General features: G+C 49.1%; 1 protein-coding gene across 1 annotated transcript; it reads left to right on the forward strand.

Annotated features, from left to right (window-relative positions):
• The first annotated feature begins 13,105 nt into the window (after positions 1-13,105).
• On the forward strand, positions 13,106-20,221 carry RRP7A (ribosomal RNA processing 7 homolog A). The gene is made up of 7 exons (XM_065887797.1): positions 13,106-13,178; positions 14,816-14,958; positions 17,093-17,218; positions 17,949-18,066; positions 18,379-18,476; positions 18,789-18,987; positions 20,136-20,221. Exons 1-7 carry the CDS (start codon positions 13,106-13,108, stop codon positions 20,219-20,221), a joined length of 843 nt encoding a protein of 280 aa, XP_065743869.1.
• Positions 20,222-20,479: the final 258 nt, after the last annotated feature.

Consider the following 20,479-nt stretch of genomic DNA (forward strand, 5'->3'; position numbering starts at 1 on the left):
CATTTCTGAAAAGATTATGCTAAGAGGCCTCATGGAATTTGGCACAAGGAAATGAGGATTTGCCTCTGCTTTACGGCTCACCAGCTATGACCCTGGGACAGTTGTTCCCAGGACTCACTGAACTGCAGTCTCCGCAGCTGAGAGAATGTGAGCATCAGTGTATTGGAAGCACCTGGCAGAGGAGCTCGGCGCCTGCTGGGCCTAAAGTGCCTCACTGTGTATTAAGCATGGTCAGCTCCAACGTAGAGTTAGGTCTGTTCATAGGGAGCAGAGGAGCCTTTGCCTTGAAGTTACACTTACGGGTGAAATTTACTTCTTAGATCAACTATGCATTAGAAAAAAAAATTATACACACAAAATTTATCATCTTAACTATTTTTAAGTGGACAGTTCAGTGGTATTAAATACATTCACATTGCTGTACAGCCATCACCACTACGCACCTCCAGAGCTTTTTCATCTTGTAGGAGCTGAAATTCTCCCTTAAACACCAGCTCCTCATTCCTCTCCTGAGATCCTCCCCTGCCCCTGGCAACTACTATTTTCTGTCTTTATGATTTTGACTACTCATGTAAGTGGAGTCAGACAGTATTTGTCGTCTTGTGACTGGCTAATTTCACTTAGCATAATGTCCTTAAGGTTCATCCGTGTTGTAGCATGTGTCAGAATTTCCTTTTTAAGGTTGAGTAATATTCCACTGTATGTATATACCACATTTTGCTTATCCATTCATCTGTTGGACACTTGGGTTGCTTCCATGTTTTAGCTGTTGTGAATAATACTATGAACATGGGTGTACAAATATCTCTTCAAAACCTTCAAGACCCTGCTTTCAATTCTTTGGATATATACCCAGAAGTGGAATTGCTGGATCATGTGGCAGTTCTATTTTTAATATTTTGAAGAATCGCCATTCTGATTTCCACAGTGGCTGCACCATTTTACATTCCTATATGGGAAGATGGGATGGAAGTATTTATCCCTATCCTTTCCACTAAATAAAACCCTGGATATTTTATATAAAACAAACAGAAGACTGGAAGGTGGAGAGAAGAAAGACTGGCTGGGGACCTTGGGACCCAATGAACGACTGGCATTGAGTTCCCTGGGTTTTCTTTTTCCTTCATATAAGCCAAGCTGGGTGCTGGAGAAGCAGACCAACAACCAAAAAACCCAAGTGAGGACCGGAAAGGGGTTAGCTTAACAAGACTGGAAGAAAACTCTAGTGAAACACCACGGGAAGAACTGCAGCCCCTCCTTCACCAGTAAATGCCGAGTTGGGTCCTAGACTTCCAATCCTGGGTCCTAGACTTCCAATCCTTGCTAGGCTGTACTGGGGGCACCCCCAAATCTCTGCAGGGCTGGAGTCAAGAGAAGGCCGGATAGGGAGCTGGGACTTTAAGTTGATGTCCGTGGAGGCCACGTGAGGAGAAATGGGGCACCCCAGCCCCTCCCAACCAGGGTTTTAGTAGAGGTGTGGTGGGATGATGGAGCTCACTGCCACCCACACCTGGCAGTGATGAAGCAGTGCCTTTTCATGCCCGTCAGAGGAGGTGTGCTGTAGGAAGATTTAAATAAGATCCAGAGTCGTCTTAACGTAATACCCAAAATGTCCCATGTTTCAGTCAAAAGTCAACTCATACCAAAGATCAGGAAAATCACACCCTGAAGGAGAAAAAGACAATGGACATCGACACCACGATGACAGAGATGTTAGAATTATTGACAAGAATTTAAAAGTGGCCATCATAAATGTGTTGATGAGCAATTAACACTGCAATAAGTCTCAGCAAGGAAATAGAAAATGTAAAGAACCATTTAAAGTCGAAAAATACAGGGCTTCCCTGGTGGTGCAGTGGTTAAGAATCCGCCTGCCGATGCAGGGGACACGGGTACGAGCCCTGGTCTGGGAAGATCCCACATGCCGCAGAGCAACTAAGCCAGTGCGCCACAACTACTGAGCCTGCACTGTAGAGCCTGCGTGCCACAACTACTGAGCCCACATGCCGCAACTACCGAAGCCTGCGCGCCTAGAGTCTGTGCTCCGCAACAAGAGAAGCCACCATAATGAGAAGCCTGCACACCGCAACGAAGAGTAGTCCCTGCTCGTGGCAACTAGAGAAAGCCCGTGTGCAGCAACAAAGACCCAACACAGCCAAAAATAAATACATTTTTTAAATGTATTTAAAAAAAAAATACAGGGAATGCCCTGGAGGTCCAGTGGTTAGGACTTAGCTCTCTCACTGCTGGGGCTGTGGGTTTTATCACTGGTCAGGGAACTAGGATCCCACAAGCTGTGCGGTGCAGCCAAAGTTGAAAAATACAATTACCGCCCCCCCCCCGCAAATGGAGAAGAATCAGTGAACTTGAAGTTAAAACAATAGAAACTACCCAGCCTGAAGAGCAGAGAAAATAGACTTAAAAAATAATAATGAAGGACTATGGGGACCTATGGTACTAAAACAAAAAGTCTAAAGTCTGTGTCATCAGAGTCCCAGAAGGAGAAAAGTAAGGGTGGGGCTGAAAAGCAGTTGAAGAAGTAATGGCTGTCAGGAGTTCCCTGGTGGCCTAGTGGTTAGGATTCTGGGCTTTCACTGCTGTGATCTGGGTTCAATTCCTGGTTGGGGAGCTAAGATCTCACAAGCCATGTGGCATGGCAAAAAAAAAAAAAAAAACAGAAAGAAAGAATGGCTGTAAGCTTCCCAGAAATGGCAAAAGATGAAAACCTGCATGGGACTTCCCTGGCAGTGGTTAAGACTCCACGCTTCCAAGGCAGGGGGCGTGGGTTCAATCTCTGGTCAGGGAATAAGATGCCACATGTCGCGCAGCATGGCCAGAAGATTAAAAAAAGAAAAAATAGCCCTGCGAATTCAGAGAAGCCTAAACAAGGTAAACCTAACGAAATGCACACCAAGACACATCACAGCTAAACTGAAAACTAAAGAAAAGAGAATCTCAAAAGCAGCAAAAGAGAAATGATATCTTACCTATAAAGGGACAGGAGATTCCTCATCAGAAACCATGAGGCCAGAAGGAAGTGGCACACTTCAAATAGTGAAAGAAAATTATCGTCAACTGAGAATTCTATATCAAGTGAAAAATATCCTTCAGAACGTAGAGGGGACTTAGACATTCTTAGATGTAGGAAAACTGGGAGAATTTGTTGCCAGCAGTCCTACCCTAAAAGAATGGCTAGGGCTTCCCTGGTGGCGCAGTGGTTGAGAACCTGCCTGCCAATGCAGGGGACACGGGTTCGAGCCCTGGTCCGGGAAGATCCCACATGCCGCGGAGCAGCTAAGCTCGTGCGCCACAACTGCTGAGCCTGTGCTCTAGAGCCCACGAGCCACAACTACTGAGCCTATGTGCCACAACTACTGAAGACTGTGCTCTAGAGCCCATGCTCTGCAACGGGAGAAGCTACCACAATGAGAAGCCCGCGCGCTGCAACAAAGAGTAGCCCCCACTCGCAACAACTAGAGAAAGCTCGTGCGCAGCAATGAAGACCCAACACAGCCAAAAATAAATATATTTATTTATTTATTTATTTTAAAAAAAGAATGGCTAAAGAAGAGCTCTGAACATAAAGGAGAAAATAAAAGAAGAAAACTTGGAGCATCAAAAAGGAAGGAACAGCAGAAATAGTGAAACTTGGGTAAATATTTTCCTTCTTTTATGTTTTCTAAATTATGGTTGATGGTTGAAGCAAAAATTATAAAATTGATGTTCTCAATGTATGTAAAGGAAATATTTAAAACAATTACTTTATAAATGGGAAGTACTAAGGGATATCAAGAGAAGGAAGGTTTCTACACTTAGAAATGTCAACAACATTGATAAAATGTCAACAGTATACTGTGGTAACTTATGTGTATTTGATGTAATTCTTAGAACAACTTCTAAAAAAAGATAATACACCCCAAAACACTATAGATAAAATGGAATTCAAAAAAAAAATTCAAGTAACCCACAGGAAAGCAGAAAAAAAAGAACAGAAAACAAAAAAGATGGGAGACTCAAGCCCTAACATCACTAATTCTATTAAGTGCAAGTGGTCTAAATATATCTATTGAAAGACAGAGATTGGCAAAGTGGATGAAAAAGTGTGACTTAACTACATGCTATCTACAAGAAACTCACTTCAAATATAACTATAAGGTTGAAAGTAAAAGGATAGAAAAATATATCATGCAAACAATCAAAAAAGAAGTAGGTATATTAATATCAGATATATTAGACTTCAGAGCAAAGAAAAGTTACCAGGGACAGGGAGGGACACTATATAATGAAAAAAGGGTCAACCCACCAAGAAGGTACAATCCTAAATATGTATTTACAAAACTACAGAGCTGCAAAACTGATACAAAAACTGATAGAATTGAAAGAAGAATAGCAAATCCACACTTCCACTGGAGACTTCAACACCTCTCTCTTAACAATAGGTAGAACAACTGGACAGAAAACCAGTAAGGATGTAGAAGAACTTAACAGCACTATCAACCAACATGATCCAATTAATATAGAATACCTCACCCAACAAAAGAAGACACATTCTTTTCAAATATCCATGGAACGTATACAAAGATAGTCCATATCCTGGCCCATAAAACAAAGTCAACAAATGTGAAAGAATTGAGACCATACAACCTCCTTGGTCACAGTGGAATCAATAATCCCTGGGTTAAAAATTGAAAGCTTTCCCTCTAAGAACAAAGGCAAGACAAGGATGTCCACTTTCACCACTTCTATTTAACTTTGTACTGGAGGTTCTAGCCAGGGGGTTCAGTGGGGGGGGGAAAAACATCAGATTGAAAAGAAAGAAGTAAATTCATCTCTATTTGTAGATGGCATTGTCTTGTATATAGAAAATGCTAAGTAATCCACTAAAAGGCAACTAGAACTAATAAACACAGCAAGGTTGCAGGATATCGATACACTTGCAATGAAAAATCTAAAAATCACAAGAAAATAAACAATTCCACTTAGCATAGAATCAAAAAAGAATAAACATACATAAATGTAACAAGTGTTAGAATACTTATACATAAATATAACAAGGGTTAAACGCATAGTCTGAAAACTATAAAACATATTTTTAAAGAAGTTAAAGGGACCCTGAGTAGACAAAACAGTCTTGAAAAAGAATTGAAGGACTCACACTTCCTGATTTCAAAATTTAAGTACAAAGCTATCAAGACAGTGTGGTAATGGGACTTCCCTGGTGGTCCAGTGGTTAAGACTCCACACTACCAATGCAGGGGATGTAGGTTTGATCCCTAGTCGGGGAACTAAGATCCCACGTGCCGTGTGGCGTGGCCCAAAAAAAAAAACCCCAACTATTAAAGTATAGAAAGTCTTGAAAACGGAAGAAAATTCCTTTTTTAAAAAATTTTATTTTATTTTATTTATTTATTTTTGGCTGTGTTGGGTCTTCGTTGCGGTGCATGGGCTTCTCACTGAGGTGGCTTCTCTTGTTGCAGGGCACAGGCTTTAGGCACGCGGGCTCAGTAGTTGTGGCTCATGGGCTCTAGAGTGCAGGCTCAGTAGTTGTGACACAAGGGCTTAGCTGCTCCGTGGCATGTAGGATCTTCCCGGACCAGGGCTCGAACCCATGTCCCCTGCATTGGCAGGCAGATTCTTAACCACTGAGCCACCAAGGAAGCCCAAGAGAAAATTAAAAAAAAAAAAAGTATGGTACTAGTATAAGAATAGACATATAGATCAATGGAATGCAGTGGAGAGTCCAAAAGTAAGCCTCACATATCCGGTAAATTAATTTTTTTTTTGGCTGCGTCCGGTGGCTTGCAGGATTTTAGTTCCCCGACCAGGGGTCGAACCAGTGCCCCATGTAGTGGAAGCGTGGAGTCCTAACCACTGGACCACCAGGGAATTCCCCTGGTCAATCAATTTTTGACAAGGGTGCCAAGACAATCCAGTGAGGAAAAAGAATAGTCTTTTCAACAATGGTGCAGACAACTGGATATCCACAAAAAATAAATTTCATCAAAATTTAAAAATTTGTGCTTTAAAGGACACCTTTGACAAAGTGAAAAGACAACTCACAGGAGATAGGAGAAGATGTTTGCAAATCATATATCTGATGAGGGAATTGTATTCAGAAAAGATGAATAACGGAAACTCAGCAATAAAAGGACTGGGATTTCCCTGGTGGTCCAGTGGTTAAGACTCTGTGCTCCCAATGCAGGGGGCCCAGGTTTGATCCCTGGTCAGGGAACTATATCCTGCGTGCTGCAGCCAAGACCCAGCACAGCCAAATAAATAAATATATAGTTTAAAATAATAAAAATAAAAGGACAAATAACCTCCCAAAATGAGCAAAGGATTTGAATAGACATTTCTCAAAAGAAAAAAAAAAAAGATACACAAATGGCCAACAAGCACATGAAAAGATGCTCAACCTCATTAGTCATTAGGGAAATTAAATCAAACTCCAGTAAGATACCACTTCAGTACAGTACCTTCCAGTAAGATACTTCTAATCAAAGATAGATAATAACAAGTCATGGTAAGGATGTGGAGAACTTGGAAACCTCATACATTGCTGGTGGGATTTTAAAATGGGACAGTCACTTTGGAAAACAGTCTGGCTGTTCCTCAAAAAGTTAAACGTAGAGTTACCATATAACCAAGGAATTCCACTCCTAGATATATATCCAACAGAAATTAAAACATGTCTGCACAAAACTTGTACATGAATATTCATATCAACATTATTCATAACAGCCAAAAGTAGGAACACCCATATGTCCATTGACAGATGAATGGATAAAGAAAATGTGGTATATACATACAATGAAATATTATTCAGCCTTAAAAAGACAGGAACTTCTGATACATGCTACAACATTAATTAACCTTGAAAACATGGTAAGTGAAATAAGATGCAAGAGGACCTTATATGAAGTACCTAATGTAGTCAAATTCATAGAAACAAAGTAGAATAGTGGTTAACAGGGGCTGGGAAAAGGGGAAAGCGGGTACAGACGTTAAATTTGGGAGAGTGAGAAAGTTCTGGAGGTGGATAATGGGGACAGTTGCACGACAATGTGAATGTACCAAATGCCACTACATTGTACACTTAAAAGTGATTAAAATGGTAAGTTTTATGTTTATTTTACCACAATTTTAAATAAAGGAATGAAGTACTGATACATGCTGCAACATGGATGAACCTTGAAAAAATTATGCTAAGCAAAGGAAGCCAGTCACAAAAGACCACATATTGTACATTTCCATATATATGAAATGTCCAGAATAAACAAGTCCACAGCGACTAGTGGTTACCAGGGGCTGAAGGCAGAAGGAGAAGACTGGGTGGCTGGTAATGGATATGGGGTTTCTTTTTAGGATTCTCAAAATGTTCTAGAATTAGATAGCAGTGATGGTGGCACAACCTCGTGAACGTACTAAAACCCACCGAATTACATACTTTGAAACAGCGAGTTTTATGGTATGTGAATTATATCTCAATAAAGCTGTTATGAAAAACGTAGTGACTTAAAACAGCAAGAATAATTTATGTTCTCAGTATTCTGCTACTTGGGCAGGGCTTAGCAGGGATGACTCGTCTCTCCGCCACATGGTGTTAGTGGGGTTCACTCCTACAGCTTCATTCCATCAGTACAGTTGGGGCTAGAACAACTGATACAACTTAATTCACACGACTCAGCTGGCAGCCTCCCTCTCTCCATGTGGTCTCTCTCTCTCAGAAGTCTAGGTCAAGTTTCTTTATATGGCTAGATCCCAGGAGGTTGGAGGCTATAAGCTTAAATCCTGGGCTTGAAAACCCCAGTATATGACTTCTGTCACAATCTGTTGGTCAAAGCAAGTCACAAGACTGGCCAGATTCAAGTGGGGACATAGCCTCCAGCTCTTGATGAAAGGAGTGGCAGGTATTTACAGGGATGGGAGGAATTGTTGGCAGCCATCTTTAGAAAAAATCTCCCAGAGATCATATGAAGCTGAAAAAATAAGACCTTTGCTTCCGGGAATAAGCAGAACTAAGTCATATGGAAAACCCTCTCCTTACAAAACATCTAGAAACTCTTCATATAACAACCTTCCTTTTAGTGCTGTACACCTGTGAAAATAAGGAATATCTCCAGGCACAAAAATGAAGAATCTAGATATTGGAATGTTAAGTTAGCAGTGAAGCTATAGCTACCCTACAAGTATTTGTTGATACAAGGACTTAAATACTGGATTTCAAAGGCTAAAGAGGGAAGAGGAGGCAAAGCTATCAGTCTACTCAAGATGGAGTGTTGGAACTTACAGCCATGCACTAAATTCCCTAGTGGTGTCTCCTGGGATCACCTACCAAATAAACTACTTGCGCCTGAATCCTTGTCCCAAGGTCTGCTTCTGGAAGAACCCACTCTAGAACAATTGGTACCAGAAGGGTGTCTAAGAAATAGATACTCAGAATTAGATTCTGGAATTGGAAGGCTCAACAGCTAGATGGCAACAAAGATCCAGTTGGTGACAGTAACTGGAGTAGGTATTATGGTGGATTAAAGATAGCTGCAAATTATTTGACACTCTTCCCTTCAAGAGGTGGGGTCTGTGCCCCTCCTGAATCTGAGTAGGCTCTGTAACTGTTTTTTTTTTTTAACATCTTTATTGGGGTATAATTGCTTTACAATGGTGTGTTAGTTTCTGCTTTATAACAAAGTGAATCAGTTATACATATACATATGCTCCCATATCTCTTCCCTCTTGCATCTCCCTCTGTAACTGTTTTGACCAGACATGACTCAGCCAGCTTCTGGCCCCAGACTTTGAAAGGTTGGCCACTTCCCCACTTCCTACCCCCAGAACACCCTCTGGCGGCCTTGAGCCACCACGTATGAAGACTCACTACTGAGACCATATATTGGGAAAGCCATGGGTAGGTGCTCTAGCTGACAGTCCCACGTGAGCCCAGCCTTCCAGCCATCCCTGCTAAGATGCCACATATGTGTGAACCTGACTTGGCCCCTTCAGACCAGACCATATGCAAACTGAATGACCTCAGTCAATGCCATATGGAGCAAAGGAATCACCTGGCCCAAATTCCTAACCCACAAAATCATGAGAGGTAATAAAACAGCTATTGTTTTGAGCAGTTAAGTTGTGGGGAAATTTGTTATGCAGCAATAGCTAGCTGAAACTTGTTGTGATAACACTTGGCATGCTGAATCTCATAATTACTAAGACTCATCTCTTCTGCCCTGGGATGGGGCACATTGGGGAAGGGGTACACTGGCTTAGGCAATGTCTCTAACATTTGAGATACATGGGGCAATGGTAATTTATATGGAAAGTGAACTTGATGATTATTAAGTGGCAATGATGTGCTGAGGGAGAAAATAACAGGCTCAGGACAGACATTTATCAATCCGTGGCCCAGTGTGAAAGCCAGGAGGTTTCAATATCAGTGTTTAAAGACTCTTGTCTAGGGCTTCCCTGGTGGCGCAGTGGTTGAGAGTCCGCCTGCCGATGCAGGGGACACGGGTTCGTGCCCCGGTCTGGGAAGATCCCACATGCCGCGGAGCGGCTGGGCCCGTGAGCCATGGCCGCTGAGCCTGCGCGTCCGGAGCCTGTCCTCCGCAACGGGAGAGGCCACAGCAGTGAGAGGCCCGCGTAACGCATAAAAAAAGAAAAAAAAAAAAAAAAAAAAAAAGACTCTTGTCTACTGCAACCTGTACTGGTGAAGGCCCAGAACCTGCCTGAGAAGAGTGGAGTTCTGAAGCAGGCCAAAAAGATGACTCTGCTAAAGCCTGTGCTCCAGTCGTGGTCACAGAAGGGAAGGAGTGGGACACTGAAACCTAGCAGGGGGACATCTGGTAGATGGGCTTAAGGATCTTGAACCCCAGATTCCCATTAACCCCCTGAGCCAGTAGAAGTGGCCCATTCCCTCTTGCTTAAGAATAGCAGCCTCTTACCTGGAGACCACGCAAAGTCCCCCCTGTGATGGTTAATTCTTTTTTTTTCTTTCCCATGAGGCTTGCGGGACCTCAGTTCCCTGACCTGGGACCAAACCTGGACCCCAGCAATGAAAGCCCAGAATCCCAACCACTAGGCCAGCAGGGAGCTCCCTGTGATTGTTAATTCTGTCTGTCAGCATGACAGGGATAAGGGAGCCCAGATAACTGGTAAACAAATTCTTTCTGGGTGTGTCTGTGAGGGTGTGTCCAGTATAGATCAGCATTTGAATTGGTAGCCTGGGTAAGACATGGCCCTCACCAGTGTGAGTGGGCATCACCTAGTCTGTTGGGGGCCCAAACAGAACAAAAAGGCAAAGGAAGGGTAAATTGGCTCCCTTTGCTTGAGCTGGGACATCCATCTTCTTCTGCCCTCAGACATACGCGCTTCTGGTTCTCAGACCTCCACACACAGACTTAACCAAACCACCAGCTTGCAGACAGCCGATCATGGAGCTTCTTGGTCTCCATAATCACATGAGCCGATTTTTATAATAAATCTCTTCTATCTATCTATCTAGCAATGCTTTCCCTCCTCAAGATCTCCCCTAAATTCCCTCTTTGCTTCTGGACCAATAATTATGATCGAGTCTCCCCACAGTCCAACTGGGAGAGTCCTGCCCCTGCCATGAGAGAATTGAGATGATTCCCCACACTGGCTGCAGAAACTGGCCGAGATGTGCCACCAGAACAAGACCATGTCCAAGGTGGGTCTTGAGGGCTCCGGTGGGAAGAGAGCAGAATATTAGGTTGGGTGAGGGAGAGTTTACAGACATGGAGCCACTCCCCCGAGGCTCAGGATGTGATCTGGCAAGACCCCTGGAGCCAGTCCTGATATGCCACTGAGATGGCTCATTGAAGTGTGGAAGAACTGGTGGCCCCACTAAATAAGAGGGAGGTAACAGGACAATCTTGGCAGGGTATTGAGAAGGGACCAAAAGGCTCAGAGGTGGACGTAAGACCAGAGAACCCAGCTGGCTGCGTGCTCAGAGGGCCCACAGGAGCTGCCTTCACTCAAGCACAAGGGATGCACGAGTGAGGAGCACTGATGCCACAGGGGGCTCGGGGGGCTGCCTCTGAGGCCAGAGGGGTGGACCGTACCTTGGAGCTGGGCTCCCAGAGGTCAGTGGGGATGACAGGATTCCAGAGAGCAGAGGCTGGGGTTGATGTAACTACCAGAACGGGAGCAAGGCCAAGTGGCGGCCAGGGAGCATGGGCCTGCAGGGTTCTGTGCTGATGGCTCGCAGACCATGGTATTCCCAGGGACTATGGCAACCATGATATTTCTTAACTTTTATCATCAAAGAAAGATGGAAAACAAGTAAACAGGAGGCTAACGCCAGCTGCTAATGGAAGAATCTCAACTCCTCATCAAGTTTCCAGGCCCAAGTCAGTCCTCAGACCCAGAGGTCACTGATTGAAAGGGAGGGTGGGTTCCCTTGAGAAGAATGCTATAATGCCAGAGCAAACATTTGTAGTAGCAATTCCATCAGGCCTTCCCCAAAGGGACCCACAGCCCCTTCCAAGAAGTAACCGTACACTGGGACAAGGGGAATACTGGAAATTTCAAGGGGAGTTGGGTACATGGTCTGAGTGGGCCTTTGGTCATCAGATAAATAGAGTCCTTGGACTTCTCTCCTCTGTCTACATTCACTCCCTGGGTGAAGGCACCCTCTCTCATAGCTTTCAATAACATCTGTACATCACCAGCTCCCACATGTATTTCCCAAGTCAGACCTCTTCTGTGATCTTCAGTTTCATATCTCTCTGCCCACCTGACCTCTCCCCTGGGATGTCTAATGGGCATCTCAACGTGGTCCACAGCAAAGTCCAGATCTGCCCACCCTTTCCTGCTCCAAGCCCACCTCTCCTACAGTCTTCCCATCTCAGTAAATGACAACACCGTTCTTCTAGTTGCGCAGACACTGAAACCTGGCAGTAGTCCTGGATCTCTCTTTTTTCTCACACTGCATACCCGATCGGTTATCAAATCCCATTGGAATTATTCAGAACATACCCAGAATCCAACTACTTCTCACCACCTCCACTACTACTTCCTTGGTGACCAAGCCATCATCTTTCCCCCAGATTATTGCGATGGTGTCCTAAACAACCCCGCTGCTGCCCTTGCTCCCCACAGTCTAACTGTAATACAGTGACTCCTCTCTGCTCAAAATCCCACAGTGGCCCCCATCACACTTAGAGTAACAGTTAAAGTGCTTCCAGTGGCCTACCTGATCCTACCTGACCCACCAAGCCCCCTGCCCCCTGACCGATTCTTCCTCTGGCTCACTGTGCTCTCCGCTATGTCTCTACTACACCAGGTAGGCTCCAGCCTCAGGGCCCCTCGCCAGTTCCCTCTGCCCAGAATCTCTTCACCTGAACGCCCTGCTCCCCCACCTCCTTCAGTATTTTGTTCAAATGTCACTTCAATGAGGGCTTCGTCTTATTTAAAATGACAACACCTTCTCTCACCACACTCCCCGCACTTTGCACTGATGCGTGTGCTTTATACGTTGCTTCTTAGATGTTTACTGGTTTCTTTTTTATTATTATTATTTTTCAAATTATTTGTTTATTTTTGGGTGCGCCGGGTCTTCATTACGGCATGCGGGATCTTTAGTTGTGACATGCATGCGGGATCTAGTTCCCCGACCAGGGATTGGACCTGGGCCTGCTGCATTGGGGGCGCAGAGTTTTACTCACTGAACCACCAGAGAAGTCCCTGTGGTCATAGTTTCTTTCCCTCGTTAGAAAATAAACTCTGGGAAGGCTCTATTTTATTTCACCCCTGTATCTCTAGCGCTGAGGACAGTGCCAGGAGTATTCACTGCTATTTGTGGAATGGATTAATGAATGAACGGAAAGTAGAGGTCGCACCCGTGAGCGGCCCAGCTCTACGGAATTTACCCCCACATTCACGCGCAGACTTTAATCCGAGCAAATGAAGGTGGCGCCCTGGGAGGACGGCGGGAGGGAGTGGGCGGGGGGGTCGGGGAGTAGGGGCCGGGATAGGCGGGCCTGGAACCGAGGGGCGGGGCCCCCAGGCGGCGCCGTCGTCACGGAAACGGCTCCCTAAGCCGAACTACAACTCCCAGCGGCCGCCGCGGCTTCCGGTTGGCAAGATGGTGGCGCGCGGGAGGAAGCGTGCGGCGCGGGAGTCTGAGAAGGGGATTCTGAGCCCGCCGGGCTACTCAGGTGAGGGGCTGCGGGACGCGGGGCCGGGGGATGGCCAGGCTTCGTCGGGAGGAGGCTCGGGGTCGGCAGTGGCTCTGGGCCCCCAGGAGCAGCCACACAGTTGGACATGAGGCCCAGAAGGTTGTGAGGCCCGGGGCCCCCCAAGACCCGCGCGGCGCCCTGTTCCCATCTGACTCCACTCGTCCGGGACGAGCCTAGTTTGGTTAACGCTTCTCTTGAGTGAAGCCACCTCTGTCTACACTCTCCCAGGGCGAACCCGCGTCCGTCTACACTCTCCCCCTGAGGTGCGCCCGTCCGCTTACCAGCTCCCCTTTGCAGTTCTTAGTCCAGCCCCCTCAGCGCTCACCTGGCCTGTGCCCTCCGCACTGGTTCTCCTGCCTTCCGTTTTCCACCCAGGAGCCAGAATGTTCTTTCTAAAGTCAGATTTAAATCAGAGCTTGCCTCACACGCCCATACCCACTGAACTCCCTCCAGAGGCTAAAGTTAGCACCTAAAACAAAATCCACACTTCCCACCATTGACCTGCGTGGCCCCGCATAGCCTGGCTCCTGCTAACCTACAGCTCTGTCTTTCTGTTCCTCTGAGGCAACAAGCTCTTTACACCCTCAGCGTTTTTGTGACTTACTGGGTCTTCTTCCTCAGACAGCTCTGCGCTGTTACGCGGCTTCCTGTCATTCTGGTCTAAGCTTTAATGTTTCTTCCTCGAAGAGCTGGTCCCCATCGATGGCCTGTCCTCAGGCTTCTGCCACCCATCACCCTGCACTACTTCACTCTGTGTGTTTCCTTCCTATTTGATACGACCTTGTTACATGCTTACTTGTCCTTTTCTCCCTTCACCATGTGAGCTTCCTGAGCGCAGGGGTTGCAACTGTATCCTCACAGTGCTCTGAAGAAGGTGGTGAGAAAAGCAGAACCGTCCTTAGCTTGATGAGGGTTAAAGTTTATGGGAATGCCAGCTATCATCCTGATCATCGCACAAGGGACTCCCCTGGCGGTCCAGTGGTTAGGACTCCGTGCTTCCACTGCAGGGGGCACGGGTTCGATCCCTGGTCGGGGAGCTAAGATACCGCATGCCATGGTGTGGCCAAAAAAAAAAAAAAAAAAAAATCACACAAATAGAGACATAGAGACCATGAGAGAAGGTAAGAAGGCGCAGAGCAGGTGGATCTAACCTGGCGTGTAAGGCTCTCCTGAGGAAGTGAAGTGAAAACCTGAAGGATGGGTGGAAGGACGAGGGTTGATGTTTCAGGAAGGGGAGAGCATGTGTGAGGCCCTGGCTTATTGGAGGAACAGAGAGGAGGCCGGAGGGGCCAGCATGTGGTGTGGAGGGGGGAGGGTGGGGTGAGAAGAGGCTGCAGAGGCGGCCACGGTAAGGACTTGGCTGTTTACCCCAAGAGCAGCGGAGTTGGAACTTCTCTCCTTTCGCATCCTGTTCACATTCTCTCTCCTGCAAGCTTGGGAGCCCTTTCTGGGCAGATTATCTGTTCACCCTCCCAGCCTGCATAATACCCTGCACAGGCCTTGCCTAGGGAAGGGCTCAGTGAAGGATGGATGGACAGACAGACACACAGGACTGGAAACGGACAGACTGAACCTGACTTTCATGCTGTCCCTCCCCGCCCCCATTTTCCTTCCAGCCGTTCCCATCAAATTCTCTGAAAAGCAGCAGTCTTCTCATTACCTCTATGTGAGAGAGCACAAAGTTCGAGAAGGCACCAAGTCTTCCTGGCCTCAGAAACGGACCCTTTTTGTCCTCAATGTGCCCCCATACTGCACAGAGGTAAACTGGTGTCTGGGAGGGAACCTGAGCCTGGGGCGGGGGCTCCAGGCAGAACTGGGCTCCTACGGGCCCCCCACCGAGTCCTTAGTGGTGCAGTGGAAACAGCTAACTGAAGCCCTGAGGGGTGGTATCTGTAAGGCTGCCTCTCTTGTGACAGGAGATTGGCCTTTTAAAGGTGTGTTGTAAAAAATATAATTCTCTAGGGAACCCAGAGCTTTTTGTATGTTACCCAGAATTGTTTGAGTTAGTATTTTTTTCCCCTGATTATAAAATTGATACATGTCCATTGCAGGTACTGTTAATAATACAGCTGAAATGTTCTGTTGCTTAAAGCGATCGATGCATAACTGTCTCTGTCTACCATAATTCCATACGAAGACAGAGACACATGTTCTCAAACATTTTTCTTGAGTATTGTGAAAGTTGTGCCAACTACTTGTGTGACATCTGACAACATAATCATTGTCTTTTTTTAAAAAAATTGAGGGACGGGACTTCCCTGGTGGTCCAGTGGTTAAGACTCCGTGCTCTCAGTGCAGGGGGCCCAGGTTCGATCTCTGGTTGGGGAACTAGATCCCGCATGCTGCAACTGAGTCTGCATGCCACAACGAAGATCCCTCGTGCCGCAGCTAAGACCCAGCACAGCCAAATAGATAAGTAAATGTTAAAAAAAATAAAAATCTGATACATGTCCATAGTAAAAAATAGGAAAAGTAGAAGAAAATAAAATTACCTCTGAGTCTACTATGCAGACATGTCTGTTAATTTTTTTTCACAAAAGCTGTTAAATTTAGTATTTCATTATTTTACAGAAGAGAAACTAAGGGAATTGCTGGATTTTCGATGTTTTTTTACAGAAAAGAAATACTAATTTCTAAAAGATTCCTCTACAGTTAAAGAGAAACAGTAACAGTGAGAGGAGAGGGTGTTATTTTTAACCTTTCCTGAAGACTAGTGTATGTGTGGAGAAGAGCCTGGACCCAAGTGTAGCACTCACTCATTTCACAAACCGAGTAAACCTGTGTCATCAGTACCCAGGTGGAGAAACAGAACATCACCCCACCCCCAGAAGTCCCGTCATGCCCCTCCCCCCACCAAGGATAACCAGCATCCTGATTCCAACGGAGTAGATTTAACTCTTTTTTTTTTTTTCCGGCTGTGGCTTGCGCCATGTGGGATCTTAGTTCCCCAACCAGGGATTGAACCCGTGCCCCCTGCAGTGGAAGCATGGAGCCCTAATCACTAGACAGCCAGGGAATTCCCAGATTTAACTCTTTTTCAATGGCTGATTCAGGTAGTAAAACTTAGTTGGTTTTCGTATAAAATCAGAGTACTCAGAATAAAAGTAAAAATGTCCCCACCTGTTCTTATAATAATTTTTTAAAAAAGTTGAGAACCCACTCCTATTTTACGGATCATTCACTTTTTTTTTTTTTTTAATTTATTTTATTATTTATTTATTTTCGGCTGCGTTGGGTCTTTGTTGCTGCGCGCAGGCTTTCTCTAGTTGCGGTGAGCGGGCTTCTCATTGCGGTGGCTTCTCTTGTTGCGGAGCACGGCCTCTAGGCACGTGGGCTTTAGTAGTTGTGGCTCGCAGGCTCTAGAGCGCAGGCTCAGTAGTTGTGGTGCATGGGCTTAGTTGCTCCACAGCATGTGGGATCTTCCCAAACCAGGGCTCGAACCCGTGTCTCCTGCACTGGCAGGCGGATTCTTAACCACTGCGCCACCAGGGAAGTCCCGGATCATTCACTTTCAAACGGAGAAATCCCTTTCAGGAACAGACCAAGCGTATCCTGGGCACGTGCTTCTAGCAGGGTCCTGTCATAAAGCTGAAAAGCTTATACCTGAATTTTGTCTCACCTCTGTGTCCTCCCTCCCGAGTCCCCGGCCAATGGACTTTTTACCCACAGCTTTGAACATGAAAATTCACAAGGTTGCTGTCTGGGGCCGTGGGGGGCCAGGGTTGTGACCTCTGTGTTGAGGAGGTGGTGGCTTGCCCAGGCCGTCTGTGCACGCCCACAGGTTGGACTCCGAGACCTGGGACCCGGTCCCCTGGCAGTGCTGCCCAGGGCAGAGGGAGGCTCCAGAAAGGCCCTGTAGCCGCTCATACTGTGCTTCTCTCCGGCCACGGCAGGAGTGCCTGTCCCGCCTGCTGTCCCCCTGCGGCCCTGTCCAGTCGGTGGAGTTACAGGAGAAGCCGGATCTTGCTGAGAGCCCAAAGGAGCCAAAGTCAAAGTTCTTTCACCCCAAGCCAGTTCCTGTAAGCCTCCACTACAGGGGTCTGCTTGAATGATGGTGTGGGTCGGGCTAGGGCAGTATCCCCAGTGTGTAAGGGGAAGGTGGTGTCAGGGGTGGCAGTGGGACTTGCAAGCGTTCCCTGTGCTCAGGCCAGTCCTGGCCTGTGTGGTCTAGGAGGGCTGTCAGGTAAACAGCTTCCACTCCTTTCCCAGATTTGCCGTGTCCTGTCTGGCTCTTTCCATTGTCCTGGGTGAAAGGTCAGGGGCATCTCTGCTCACTGCCCAAGGGGCCTCCCTGAGCCACCCGCTGCGTCCCACATTGAGGTCGATTCTTTCTTAGGCTTGGTGGCCTGGGCCTTGTTTCCCTGTGTGCCTTGAGTCCACACCTCCTCCTGTTTAGTGGAGTTTGAACTAGTGAGCGCCCCATCTGTCTGTCCACTCCTGGCCCAGGGAGACACGCTCTTCCCTGAGTCCCTCCCACACCTGGAACAAAAGTCCTGAGTGTCTCACCTCTCCCTGGTGAAGAGGTGGGATCGGGTCATTTTTAGCAGAAGTTGCATAAATAGGAGTGTGGCCGCCCCTCCCCTGGATTAGAACAACCTCCTGGTTACCTTCACGTTCAGGAACAGCCCAGCACATCTCCCCCGGCCCCGCGACAAGTCAGGCTGAGGGCAGGGGGGAGCCCTTGGGCCAGGCCTGGGATGGCTGGGAGGATGGGAAGGCTCCCGGCACTGACATCTCTCCTCCTCCCAGGGGTTCCAGGTGGCCTACGTGGTGTTCCAGAAGCCACGTGGGGTGTCAGCTGCCTTGGCCCTGAAGGGCCCTCTGCTGGTCTCGACAGAGAGTCACCCTGTGAAGAGCGGCATTCACAGTCAGTACCTCGGGTGCCAGCGGGCGCCTCCTTCCAGGGCTCTGGGTCGGGGAGGGGAGCTTTGTGGGCTGGCGTCTGCTGTGTCCCCTCGCCCTCAGAGCAGATGTGGGAGGCTTGAGCTTGGCACTCGGGGTGGGCATAGGTGAGGGCCCAGCTTGCCACCACTAGGCTCTTCCTCACGCCCTGAACCCTGGCCCACGAGTCTCCCTGCCTGCGGCCTGTGCAAGAAGATCCCACCTGGCCTGCAAGGTCCTGGGCGGGGCCCCGAGGGGCGGGCCTGGAATCCGTCTCTCTCGCTCCCTCCTCCCTCAGAGTGGATCAGAGACTACGCAGACTCGGTGCCGGACCCCGAGGCCCTGAGAGTTGAGGTGGACACGTTCATGGAGACGTACGACGAGAAGATGGCTGAGGTGGGGCTTCTGCATGGGCAGCTGGTGGAGTCCAGGCTCCTCTCTCTCTGCTGAGCCCTGGGCCTCCTGGCTGGTAACATCTAGTCTCGGAATGGTCTCTAGGGAAAGGACGGTCGAGGGTGGAGGAGGAGGTAGCGTTGGCATGTCTGCCCCCCGCCCTTCCCCCACACTCAGCCGCTCACACAGTGCTGGGTGCGGCGCCAGGGCGGTCCTGGGCACGGGAGGGAGAGCGGAGATGGGGAGGTGAGGTGCTCCTGGGGCTGCAGGGCGGCTCCCAGGCACCTGCCCATCCCAGGGCCACGTTCTTTGCAGGAGGAGGCTAAGGCCAAGGAGGAGGAAGGGGTCCCTGACGAGGAGGGCTGGGTGAAGGTGACCCGCCGCGGCCGGCGGCCGGTGCTCCCGAGGACGGAGGCAGCCAGCCTGCGGGTGCTGGAGAGGGAGAAGCGGAAGCGTGCACGCAAGGAGCTGCTCAACTTCTATGCCTGGCAGCACCGCGAGACCAAGATGGAGCGTAAGGGCGCGCCCCAGGCCCCTGTTCTTCGGCCCCCTGCCCTGGGCGCCCAGGCTGTGAACGCGGTCTTGTGGCCGCTCTGCCAGCCCTGGCGAGACATGGAGTTCTTGACGGCAGGCGCCAGGCCTGCGGGCGGGTAGGGTGTTCTTGGGCGCAGACTTCCTAACAGGCTCTGGGGTTACAGTCCCAGCCTGGCAGCGTCCCTGTGTCGTGGGCTCCCTGTTGCTCCTGAGGCAGCTGCGGGTGCCTCTGGGTATTGAGGCTGCACAGGCACCTGGGATGTAGGCCCCACCTCCAGGCCCTTGTCAGCCTCCAGCAAGGAGCCACACGCAGAGGGTGGCCACACGCAGAGGGAGCCCCTGACCACCTGTGGCTGCTCTTGGGGGCTATGACGCCGAGCTCGCGGCCCGGGCCACCTGGTCTCCTGCTGGCAGGACGGCTTCCCCGTGGACCCGGGAGAGGGTCCTGGCCTTGCACGGGGGAGGCCCTGACCCCGCCGCCCGGTCACACCGCGCCCTCACCTGCCTCACTGCTCCTGCCCACACCGTGCCCACTGCTCCTTCGCTCTGCGCTCCTCTGGCCCCGCCTGACAGGGGCCTCCACCAGCCTCCCCGCCTTGGGCTCAAAACCCCACACCCGGTGTCCCGACCCGGTCACCCTTGGTGACTGGAGTCGCCGCGTGAATTCTGTGGCAGTCTCGGGGTGGAGGCCCCTTACTTAATTCCTGACGCCCGTCCCCAGCCTGATAGCTGCCGTGAGGAGGGGCTGGGAGAGGTGTCCCGGGAGTCTCCCAGCAGCCCCAGAACCTTCTTCCTTCACCTTGGGGGGCGTGTTGGAGGCGGGGTGGTAAGGGGGCAAGTGCCTTTTGGCTTTCTCTGCTTTCTCTTCGACCTGGTGAATTTTCCGCCTGAAACCTCGGGTGTCCCTTCTGCTCCACTTCAGCCTCTGCCCTCCGACTGGGCTGCAGTCTGGTTCCAGTTCCCACCGCAGAGGCGACGGGGGAGAGGGGCGGCCGTGCGGAGCGCCCCCAGCGGGGAGTGGGGACTGAGGGAGGGGCTGCTGCCCTCGTGAGTCGGGGGCAGCGGGGGCAGCTTCCACCCGGCCTATCTGATCCCGGCCCTGTCTCGTCTTACCCCCTTTCGCCCCAGATCTCGCGCAGCTGCGCAAGAAGTTCCAGGAGGACAAGCAGAGGATCGAGCTGATGCGGGCCCAGCGCAAGTTCCGACCCTACTGAGCCTCACCCACCCTCGGGCCCCGTGGAGAGGGGTGGTGACTGGGTGGCAGTGCGTGGCCAGCGAGGACACAGGGCCTGCAACACTCATCTCAGTGGCCGTGCCCAGGCTGAGGGACCACACGTCAGCCCCAGAGATCTGAGCCCACGTGATGTGGGGTACAGGACAGTGTCACCCCTTGGTTCCTGTGCTTCGGCAGTCCTGGGGCCCGGCGCAAGGACCTGGACTCCGGAAGCCACTGGCCCAGGAAGTGGCTCCTT

The sequence above is a fragment of the Phocoena phocoena genome, chromosome 11 (assembly GCF_963924675.1).
Source record: "Phocoena phocoena chromosome 11, mPhoPho1.1, whole genome shotgun sequence".
Classification (NCBI taxonomy): Eukaryota; Metazoa; Chordata; class Mammalia; order Artiodactyla; family Phocoenidae; genus Phocoena; species Phocoena phocoena.

What these genes read in the sequence shown, in the direction of transcription:
- RRP7A (XM_065887797.1), top strand. Translation starts at nt 13,106, where the DNA reads ATGGTGGCGCGCGGGAGGAAGCGTGCGGCGCGGGAGTCTGAGAAGGGG. An exon ending in GAGCCCGCCGGGCTACTCAG is followed by an intron (nt 13,179 to 14,815) that starts GTGAGGGGCTGC and finishes TTTTCCTTCCAG; the next exon opens with CCGTTCCCATCAAATTCTCT. An exon ending in TTCACCCCAAGCCAGTTCCT is followed by an intron (nt 17,219 to 17,948) that starts GTAAGCCTCCAC and finishes TCCTCCTCCCAG; the next exon opens with GGGTTCCAGGTGGCCTACGT.